This window comes from Choloepus didactylus, chromosome 6 (genome assembly GCF_015220235.1).
Source record: "Choloepus didactylus isolate mChoDid1 chromosome 6, mChoDid1.pri, whole genome shotgun sequence".
Lineage (NCBI taxonomy): Eukaryota > Metazoa > Chordata > Mammalia > Pilosa > Megalonychidae > Choloepus > Choloepus didactylus.
The window spans coordinates 82,178,150-82,190,314 of NC_051312.1; the positions used below are offsets into that span (position 1 = coordinate 82,178,150).

At 35.8% G+C, this 12,165-nt stretch overlaps 1 protein-coding gene across 1 annotated transcript; it reads left to right on the top strand.

The window, feature by feature from the left end:
* The first annotated feature begins 624 nt into the window (after window positions 1–624).
* On the top strand, window positions 625–1,569 carry LOC119538480 (olfactory receptor 52M1-like). Its single transcript, XM_037841447.1, has one exon. The coding sequence runs from the start codon at window positions 625–627 to the stop codon at window positions 1,567–1,569; it is 945 nt and encodes a 314-aa protein (XP_037697375.1).
* The last annotated feature ends 10,596 nt before the right edge of the window (window positions 1,570–12,165 follow it).

A 12,165-nucleotide genomic window follows, 5' to 3' on the forward strand; every position in this document is an offset into this window, starting at 1 on the left:
AGTCTACCACTTTCTCTCTTGTTTATAAACTTTGGAAATACTAGCCTTCTTGTCTGTTCCTAGTTGTCCCTGATTCATAGTCATTTTTCTTGGTATTTTCACTACCAGGAAAGCATAACCCAGGCTGTGAACATTTTAAACTCCTTCATTCAGGTATCAGCTTAAATGTGACATTCTTAACACACAATACAAAGTTCACACATACTATTCACTATTAGCCATATCATGGTGTTTTAATTTTTCTTGTAGAGTGTATCTTCCTGAGAAGAATATCTGATTTATCCATTTCTTTATCTCAATTTCATGACATGTGGTTTGTTTCACAGCAACTGCTCAATGAGTATTTGTTGAGTTATATACAAGTAGAACTATAGAGGGACTATTTTTTGGCAACAAATAGGCAAGATGACTTATATGGTGTCAATAATTTGGTATGTTGTTGATTTTATCAATTTGGTCTTAGAAAATTAAGTAAAACCAATTATGAATTTGAATTATTTTTAATAACAGAAAATTAGAGGACCTCCTGAACCAGATCTACAAGTATTTCAGCGTCTGATTTGATCACATCAACCTAACAACTTTGCCTTCAGAATTACCGATATGAAGAAAAGCATAAGCATCATGCCATCTCTCAACACTTCTCTCCCCTCTCCTGTCACCTTCTCTCTGATGGGCATCCCAGGCCTAGAGCACCTGCATGTCTGGATTGGGATTCCCTTCTGCTCCATGTACGTGGTGGCTGTGGTGGGCAACATGACCATCCTGGCCATGGTGAAGGCAGAGCGGAGCCTCCACGAGCCCATGTTCTTCTTTCTGTGCATGCTGTCAGTCACTGACCTGGTCCTCTCCACGTCTACACTGCCGCGCATGCTGTGTCTGTTCTGGCTTGGAGCCCGTGACATTGCCTTTGATGCTTGCCTGGCCCAAATGTTCTTCATCCACAGCTTTACTGCCATGGAATCAGGCTTCTTCCTGGCCATGGCCGTTGATAGATATGTGGCCATATGTCACCCCCTGCGCCATGCCACCATTCTCACCCACACTCACATCACCATAATGGGTATAATTGTGGTGGTCCGGGGTGTGGCCTTCTTTTCGCCACATCCCATTCTGCTCAAACTGCTTCCGTACTGTAGAACACGAATCATTGCCCACACCTACTGTGAGTTTATGGCTGTGGTGAAGCTGGCATGTATGGACACAGGGGCCATCAAACATTATAGCTTAAGTGTCGCTTCTATCATTGCCTCATGCGATGTCATTTTCACTGCTATTTCCTATGCTTTCATTCTCCACTCTGTATTCTACCTGCCATCCCGAGAAGCTAGCTTTAAGGCCTTGGGCACATGTGGCTCCCATGTCTGTGTCATTCTTGTCTTCTACTCCACAGCTGGTTTTTCAATGTTCACTCACCGTTTTGGCAAAAATGTGCCTGCACACATTCATATTTTTATTGCAAATATGTACCTTTTGGTACCCCCTTTCCTTAATCCCATCGTGTATGGGGTAAGGACTAAGAAAATACGGGAGCATGTTCTCGGAGCCCTAAGGGTAAAAGTTGCCTGATTTTAGCTGGATCAATAAATAGATGGTTCAAAGAAAAATGGAAATAACAAATATCTAGAGAAAATAGCTAATGGTTCTCACTCTCAAAAGCTGAATTGTGTTTACCACCTGAATGTTCCCAGAATTCTAAATTGATGAATTCTTTCAGCTTTTTCAATTAGTAAATATTTGTGAAAAAGTTGTTAATATCCCTCTCACTATGTATCTTTGGAAGATTGTTACAATTATGGAGTGAACAGTAATTGGAAGGAGGAAAAGTCTAAGTAAGCACTGTAGAAAATAAAATAGTTAACTGGAGAACTATTTGCTGGTTAGTGTATATTAAGTGGGTTAAAATAATTCTGATCCATATAACTCTTGGTGATTTTTTAGACTCGGTGATAAATGTTATATCTGTGCTCAAATGGAAATAAATTGAAAGCTTAACATTGAACCTGAAAAATAAGTGTAATTAATAATATATAAATATTGAAAATTGTATTACCAAGAGATTAACACCCCCCCAAAAAAAAAAAACAAAAATAAAGAAAAATCATGGATTAGTGTTAAGGTGCCAACGTTTGTTCAGGCTGCTTTAGCTTATAGAGAAGTTTTGATAGAAGTATGGAGTATTCTATATAATAAACTAATAATCTGGATTCTACTTACTAAATGATTGAGGTCACATATTAAAGTTTTGTATCTAGTAGTCAGAAGTGCCAAACTACCAGGCACTTGTGCATTGTGTCTTCTACCAAACTACCAGTTTATGCCAAACTGCCAGTTTGAGCCACACTGCCAGGCACAATGTGTATTGTGTCTTCTTCTTTGATTAGAACCCAATAACAAATACATAACCTGAAATTTCTCATGAGCAAAAAAAAAGTCAAATATTCCCACTATTATTTCCCAATACAAAAAGTGACACCTTCTTTAGTTCTTTTTTCTCAATTGTCACTAGATTCTTTTTGTGGTAACCTATTTTTCATCTATTATTATTATTATCAACATCGTCATCATCATCATCATCACCCTCATCATCATAATCATTATCATTATCATCTAAGATTCATGGGCTTTACCTGGAAGCCATTTTCAAAAGGAGTTCTTTGATATTTGTGCACTGAAACTTTTCTCTATTTCCTTACTTATTAGTCCTAGAACTTACACCCTTAGTGAAGCCTATATAGGCTAAAATCCCTGCATTCATGAATTACTTAATCCATAAGTCACCAATGGCAAGAGTGAAGTTTTCTGTTTTGGAGAGTGTAAGTATTTGGCATCATTCACTTGACATAAAGAACTCAAGATCAGGAACAACCTTGATGGATGTATTAGTTATTTGGAAATCATATCTTTAAGATTCATGTATGACATCAAATTTTATATATGTTTTAGGAAAAAAAGCCTCCCCTAAGGTATTCATGGGTCTTCAAAATATAAGTTAGGAGAAGGGACAAGTATATGTGAATTTACTCAGGGCACCTTTGCATAATGAAATATAAAGGGAATCTGAAAAATGCTGAAATTTTTGCTACCATGCCCTACCATCATTTCAAATGCTTTGGATCTGGGATTGAGACTATAGTGACTCTAAGCAATTGCTTGGAAGGTCAAAATGCCCCATCTGTGGTCAAACATGTAGCCTAATCAGCCTTATTAAGCAAATCTGACTTGGTTTTCCTTTCCCACCACATCTGCCCATTTACTTGTGGATTGTGGCCCTCCAAATATGGGAGATTTTATTGCAGAAATATACTGTTATTTCTCCTATGTAAAAAACAAAAGCAGAAACAAAAGCAGTAGTGAAAATACAGTTTTTGTTTTGCGTTTTTTTTTTCAGACAGACAAGGGCCCTTGTTGTGGGATATGATTCTGCTTTTGAAGTCAGCTTTTCTCAAACCATGTAAAGCTCTCCCTTTGTTTTAGGTTAAGTGTAATTCAACATTTGCCTGAGACATTTCCAGTTTAACCCTTTGCCCATGTTTAATAACCAGCAGTGCTCCATTTCAATCTTTATTCTTTGAGAAAATTTAAGTGTCTTGCCTATGTTAGTAGGACATCAGTGACTCAAGTTATATTTTTAACAGTTTGTAGACTAACACATTTATTATCTATGTATGTATATATGTTTGCATTTATTTAGGTGTAATTGTATACAGTGAAATGAACAGATCTTAAGTATACAGTTTAATAATTCTGGACAAATGTAGAGCCCCTGTAATTACCAGCACAATCGCATTTGCTCACTCCCAGGCAGTTCCTTCTTTTTTCATCTCTAATTAGTGAACTAGTGGTACAATGCACATTTTGTACAATGGGAGTAGTTGTGTTCTTGCTTCATGAACTTATTCACAGTTTATGCTTATCAATGTACACAAAGTTAAGATTAAAATAATATACTGTTTTATTTGTAACTAATTGATCTTCCCTGCTTTTCTCTGAAAAATGCAGATGCCTGTCTTATTGACTGTACAAGAATTAAACTTCCTTGCTCCTCTTCTTCTGCTCTCATTTTCTCATCCTCTTCCCTCCACTTTCACTTCTCCTTTTTCATCTCCTCATTCCTCACTCAGTCATCAGGTTTGTTTGTTTGTTTGTTTCTGTTTTCACCAATGGCAGCATTCCTTAATTGGAAGGTTTGTAATTTTATTTCCTTTCATAAGAAAAGCTGCTTCCTGTTAGGTGTCCAAACTGAAAACATCTTTTTTACATTTTGTAGGATTTTAGACTCCTACACATTTTTCTGTGTAGTACCATTGATTATTGGTTAAGAATCCAGGTTTTGAAGCTAGAGTGCCTGTGTTCAAATTCCGTAGTCTCCCCAAGCTTGTTTTATAGCTATTTCATTCATCTTCACCTTAGTTTCTTAATGTTTAAATATGACATATAGAACTTGCCTCATATAGTTGTATAAGGATTAAATAAGTTATGAAAAGATCAGTGCAATGGTACAGAGAAACACTCAATAAATGTTAATGATTTTTATTCTTCCTTCAGAATTATGACTCCTTATATTCTCCACCCTTTGCTTCTTTAAAAATGCTTTAAAGATGCCCATATCTTATCTAATAAATTTGAAATTAAGTAATATTTGTATATTTTTATGTTTACATAATGAAAAATTTCATTCCATTCTCTCTTACAAAGTTTTATTATATTTGCTAAATGTGATAGCACCTCAAGAAAAGCATTTTCTTATTCTATAGAGTATTGTTTTATGTCAAGCCATGCATTGGAAACAATATATGGAAACAAAGACTTTTGGTGGGTAGAATAATGTTATTTAAGTGCAGTGGAACAGTGATAATATACTCCCCACTTTTCATTTCTTCTATTGATACAGTCATGCATTACTGATACAATCATCCATACAATTCCTGCACTCATTTATAATGTGTTTAATAAATGCCTTTTAAATTTGAATAATTTTAAGTTGGATTGATTAGCAATGAGGCTGACTTGGTGGAAGGGATCAGATGAGCAGGTTCAGGGTAAGAACATTCCAGGATGGCTAGAATGTAAAGACCCACCATCTGTTCAAGGGTTAATGCAGTGGTACAAGCAAAAGAGGTAATCTGACTGTGTGCACGTGGCAACTGTCTGCAATAGTAATGAAGATTTCTTTTCTTTGTGTCAGAAATATTGACTACTGTCATAGAGTAGTACATATACAATGTCTACCTTTGGGGAGTTATAATTTCAGGAACCAGTTTACCTGGGTGATGTTTTAGGGGCAGGGCTTGTGTCTGTGCATCAGCCAAAACAATAGCTAACATCTGTGCACATGCACAGAAGCTCCATTAGCTGCTACTGCTAAAATAGTGTAGGACTTGGAATAAGATGGTGGCATAGAGAGGAGTGGAAGCCAGTTGGTCCCCCTGGAACTACTAATAAGCAACCAGGAACAACTAGTAAATAATCTGGAATAACTGCTGGGGGACAAATGTGACTGTCCACACATCATACACCAACCTGGATTGGGAGGAATACCTGAGATCATAGCATAAAATCTGTAAATAAAAACCATGGACCTGAACTGAGAGCCCCTCCCCCATGGCAGCCCAAACTGCAAAGCCTCTCAATGCTAGAGAGCAGCACTCTCTGAACAAGCAAATATAACTCAGCCCAGCTCCAACTGAGGTTTTAATTAAGAAATGTTGACTGCTTAGTACAAGCTACGAATCCCCAAGAAGCATACAAAGGCCTTTGGTGATGACTCTCCTTGGAGAGCCAAAGGACCTCTCTGGGAAGGAGGGGGAGCCCAGAGGACCGGGTGCTATCTCTGGTCATCAGGTGAAATTGAGGGTGGCCATGGACTGGCTCTGAAGGGGGGCTTTTGCTTCATTTTTGGCTCAGTGGAGAAAACCTCATCCATTTTCAGTTTGCAGCTCTCTGACCCAGACAGGGGTGGAGATAGCAGAGTCAGAGAGTATTCGAATGCAAATGATATCTCCCCAGGGGGTGTATCTTCCCTAAGAGGGAAAAGGTGGTGCCAAGCTCTACTACCCACATTCCATTCAAAACCAGACCCCAGAGCCTGGGGAAAGAAAACAGCCATGGGTGACACCTCTTTACACCAGTCTGGAGTGACACCTGACAGGCATTACCTACTGGGCAGAAATTACAGTGGCCTGAGGCCTCAGTCTCCTAAGACACACCCTCAGGAGGGCCTGATACTGAATATTTCCCTGTTCTGAGATCTGAGCCCATTCTGGTCTGGGAAAACCTGATTGGGGTAACCAAGGAAACCAGAGGCCTAGACAACAGAAAATGACAATCTGCACTAAGAAAAATGAAGTTATGGCCCAGTCAAAGGAACAAACTTAGACTTCAACTGAGATACAGGAACTTAACAACTAATGCTAAATCAATTCAAAAAGTTTAGGGAAGATATGGCACTCAGGAACTGAAGAACAAGATACCTGAATGCCTACACACAAAAGAACAGATAAAGAAAAGTATGGAATAATATGAGCAACATCTCCAAGGAATGTATGTGTCATAGGTGTCCCAGAAGGAGAAGAGTAGGGAAAAGGGGCAGAAGCAATAATAGAGGAAATAATCAATGAAATTTCCCATCTCTTATGAAAGTTAAATTACAGATCCAAGAAGTGCAGCATATCCCAAACAGAATAGATCTGAATAGACCTTTGCCAAGACACTTAATAACCAGATTATCAAATGTCAAAGACAAAGAGACAATCCTGAAAGCAGCAAGAGAAAAGCGATCCATCACATACAAAGGAAGCTTGATAAGACAGTGTGCAGATTTCTCAGCAGAAACCATGGAGGCAAGAAGGAAGTGGGGTGATATATTTAAGGTACTGAAAGAAAAAAAAACCACCAACCAGTAATTCTATGTCTGGAAAAACCGTCCTTCAAATATGAGGGAGACCTTAAAATATTCTCTGACGAACAGACAATGACAGAGTTTGGGAATAAGATACCTGCTCTACAGGAAATACTAAAGGGAGCACTACAGACAGAAAGGAAAATACAGGAGTAAGAGGTTTGGAACACAATTTTAGGAGATAGTAGCTCAGCAATGTGAGTACACTGAACAAAGATGACTGTGAGTATGGTTGAAAGAGGCAGGTTAGGAGCATGTGGGACACCAGAAGGAAAGAGGAAAGATGAAGACTGGAACTGTGTAACTCAGTGAAACCTAGGGTGCTCAACATTTGTGATAATAGGTACAAGTATGTTTTTACATGAGGTAGAACAAATGAATGTCAACATTGCAAAGAGTTATAAATAGCGTGGGATTGGGGGAAAAATACAATCAATGCAAACTAGAGACTATAATTAACAAAAATATTGTATTATGCTTCCTTTAACATAACAAAGGCAATATACCAAAGCTAAATGCATATGGGGGGGTGTAGGGGAGGGGTTTGGGACTCTTGGCTTTGGTGATGTTGTCTGACTCTTTATTCTACTTAGGTTTAATGCTGTCTTTCCTTTTGTTGCTTCCTAGCTGTCATGTTTTGTTTTGTTTTTTCTCTTTCTTTTTTCTTTTGTCTCTCTGCCTGCTTTGACTCTTCCTCCTGCTCTGTGGAAGAAATGGAGATGCCCTTATATAGATAGTGGTGATTGTGATGAATACATAAATGTGTGACTATACAGGGACCCATCGACTGTTTACTTAGGATGGAATGTATGGTGTGCAAATAAAACTGTCTTAAAAAAATTGGTTGATGAAGAAACCTTGAGGGCACTATATTGAGTGAAATAAGACAGACACATAAGGACAAATATTGCAGAGTCTCACTGATATGAACTTGTTTTTTCTTGGGCATTCTATCTCAAACCTAAGGGTAGTGGTTATTCCTATATTCATTAGAGTCTCTTTACTTCCTACTAGCCCATCCTTCATTACTCCAATCACCTGTTTTAGTTAGTAATTGTTTATATTAAATTTTCCCTATTCAAAGTATTGAGTGGATTCTCTCTCATATTTGCATTCAGACTGCCACAGAGACAAATTGCACTGTTGAAAGAGAGGGCAGTGGTTAATGTGGCTGTGTAATGGCTACGTTGGAATCTTTACATAATATTTTAAACCACATCAATAGATAAATTCAGTTTCAAGTTATTGCTACTTTATTCGCTAACAAAGAAAATCCTTCAACTTCTAAATTCCTCTTGTTTGAAATATCATCCCACTCTGTGTTTAATACCAAATATAACTAACAGAGTATGATGCTATTTTACTACATTTTACTATATACTTCAGGGATGTTCAGGTTTTCATAATGAAATGTTTGGTATACTTTGCACTTACTATCTTTATCATTAACCTATATTCTCATGTTATTGCATTGTTGAATAAAAAATTGAAAGGTGTTATGAATTGAGTAGTTAAAAATCAACAACTGTGGATCACTTATTAGAATTGAGAAGCTGAACATTTCTGTACATTCTGTGCTTAGAAAGTCATTGATTTTAATCATATAGTACAAAGTGTTGCAGGGTGGAATGATTTATGAAACCCAGTATAACTTCCACAAACTTGTTTGGGAGAGATGGTTATATTGAGGAAGTTTATTACAAATAAGTCACTAGAGGTATATACCATTTGGTTATTATTTGTTATGGCATTAGATAATCCTTGATAAATATCCTGAGCTACAAATGCATAAAATAACAGTATACAGATCAGAACCATGGGGTGAAATGGTAAAGCATAGTGAGGCCTACTAGAAGAAGAGGAGTCTGATTTGATCAGACTGAAGACAGCTCCTTGATCTGTAGACAAAGAGCTAATCAACTGCTCATGTGTACAGCTGAGCAAGGATAAAAAAATATTAAGAAGAATGCAGAGTGCTTGCTCAAAGTGAATCATGTTTACAAAAAAATCTCATAGCAGCATATAATTTATAACAATTTATATACAATAGAGAGTTGATAAAACTAAACTGGGGAATTCAGGGTGTTCCTTATCCCCAAGCAAATTCTGCTTCATAAGCTCAGGGAAAGCAGAATTTAAAGTTGGGAAGAAAAGTGAAATGTCTGAGGAGAACCACTCTCATCATCAGAACTCTGATCCACTCAATCCTTTGCCTTTCTAACAAACAATTAAAAAGCACTACAGTTCAGAGAGCTCTTTGGAACTCGGGCAGTGTCTGTCATGTTTATAATAAATCTTGTTATCTAGTAGTGCATGTCTTCCAGCATTCTTTTTTTCCCAAACTTCCCTTGACCCTAAAGCTCTAGTACTAAATAAGACATTGAAACCTGTTATAAAATTGACACAATCTACAGGAAAAATGTTTGAAGGTATTATAAAGGAATCAAGACAGGCAATAATAATTGAGGGGTTCTGATTATTGAGAAGGGAGGAACATAAAGGAGCCCTGAGTGTCCCTGAACACTTCCCACCACATGATTCCAATTATAAGTAAGTGGAAATGAAACCCAACAGATAATGGTATTTTTCCTGGACTGAGAGGGAGAGATCAGAATCAAGGGTTGAAAAAGTAGTGAAAATATTAAGGTGAAAGCTCCAGAGACAAGAAAACCAGAGAAAAGTGAGCACCAACGTCTCTAATCACCTCCCCTTAAAGTTGTTGATTAATTCCTAAGTGGTGCAAGCACAGGGTGACACACATGAAATCTAGCAGAAAATAGAAGTGGAAAGGCTAAAGAACTGAGCCAATATTTCAACAAACAATGCTTGCTAGAAGCTAGTGTATGGATTTTAAACCCTGAGGAGCCTTGGTAAACACCCTGAGCTCTCTGTTAAGACCTGGGATCGTGCTCATGATTAAAAGTCTGGGAAATGCTCACTCTGTCAGTGAGTATCACATGCTAGGAACAAGGGCTGCTTCCCAAGATTAAGGGAAAAATTTAAATACAAGATTTAAATAAGCCTGAAAACAGTTCTCGATAATATCAACTTGATGAGCTAAATGTCTTTCTTCCTATTACAGAAAATTCAACACCATTAGGAGAAAGATGATATCATCCAGAATATTCATAACGTTGTATTAATAAATTATCGCCATCTAACCAATAGTTTTAAGGCTTATTAAAGATAACTGACCAAAAAGTAAAGAAAGCTAATAGAATAGTAAAATATACTCACAGGTGAATTATTATGTTAGATTAGCTAGAATGAGCTAAAATAAGCAAAATTTAAATATACAAGAAAAGTTATGAAACTACAGAGACTTTTCGACAAGACTGAATGTGTAAAACCTCGAGAGCAGGCAAAGTTAAAGATTAATTCTCTTCAGGGAAACATTGGAAGACTGGTAGGTAGCTCTTCAACAAAAATAGAGGGACAGTGGAATGACATTTTAAAAATGCCAATGGGGAAATAATCTAAGGTTGTATAGTAATGAAAATATCTTTCAAATATGAAGATGAATACATATTTCAGGCAAACTTCTTAGCATATTTATGTATTTTATTTATTTCACTTGACTTATTTCACTAAGACCTTCAGTGCAACATGGAATAAATAAGGAAGCAGACATCCTTGAATTTTCTTTCTGATCTTGAGGTCAGCCATAGATTTGTAGTAGACTACCTCTCAAATTTCACTGAAACTGTCAGGAATGTCATCACTTTTTTTTCCTGAATATTCTAAGATTGGTTATATAGTTTTCTGTTTCATTTTTAAATACATGCTTATAGTTTATTACATTGTCAATTGTACAATGCCAAAGCAATTTTGCCTTGGTATACTTATGATTTATAATTTTATTTATTTATGAATTTGTTTTGCTAATTTTGTGATAAGTATTTTTAGGTCTGTTTTCATGATGGATATTGTTCTTATAATATCATTGGTACCAGCTTTTGGAATCAGAGTCCTGCAGGCCTAGTAAATTAGACTGGAGACTACTCTTTTCTCCTGTATTTACTGAAATGTTTGTTTTGATATTGGTAGAATTTATTGATTAAAAATGTTTAATAAAACTCATGAGTGAAGCTTCCTCTGAATGGTGGCTTTTAAAAAAGTTTTTATATAAAAGGTTTTGATGAAGAATGATTTCCTTATATAGGTTTAAGGTTATTCACATCTTTTATGTATTTTTTGCCAGTGTTTTTAATCTGTATCTCTCAAGAAATGTTTGTATATTATTTAAGTTGTTGAATGCAATGTCAATAATTTATTCATGATATGCAATTATTGTTTTAATGTCTTTACTATGTGGAAATATCCATTTTTTTCTTTTCTCATAACAGCTATGTATAGTCGATAAATTTATGGATTTTTAAATGAAAGGTTTTGATGAAGAATTATTTCCTTTTATAGGTTTAGGGTTATTCACATCTTATATGTATTTCTTGTCAGTGTTTTTGTGTATATTATTTATTTGTGTATATTATTTATGTTGTTGAATGCAATGTCAGTAATTAATTCATGATATACCATTATTGTTATAATGTCTTTAGTATGTGGAACTATCCATTTTTTCTTTTCTTGTAAGAGCAATTTATAGTCCATTTTTCCTTTTTTATTTTCATTAATCCCTGTTGCTACTTTATTATTTCCATAGTTTTACTTATGTTTATTAAATTTTTCTTCTCTTTCTCATTCTTCAAGTTTTAGGACATATGTTTTTATGTGTGTGTATTTATTTGTTTTGAGGTAACACAAAATATACAACAGTGGAATTAAACCAGAATTCAATAACAAAAAAAGTTATCAGAAAATTCTCAAATATTTGGAAATTAAGCAATACACATCTCAAGATTTCTTTAGTTAGGGAAGAAGACATAATGAAACTTAACATATTGTAGACCAAATAAGAATGAAAATAGAGGATATCAAAAACTGTGGGATGCAACATAAACAATGGTTAAAGGGAATTGTTAGTATAAATACGTGTATTCCAAAAGAAGAAAGTTTTATAATCAGTAGCATAAGCTTCCTTATCATGAAATAAAAGAGCTACAGACTAAATATGAAGAAATAATAAAAGGAAAGAAATGATAAAGAAAAACTTAGAAATAAAATAACGTGAGAGATATCAATCTTAACCCAAATACACTTCACGCCATCCTATAGCTGTGGTCTGTGAAATAAATGTCTTTAATATTGAACATGATGATGTGAATCCCCAAATATGGAGCACAGAAGAGTCCAACCTGTTTCCATCT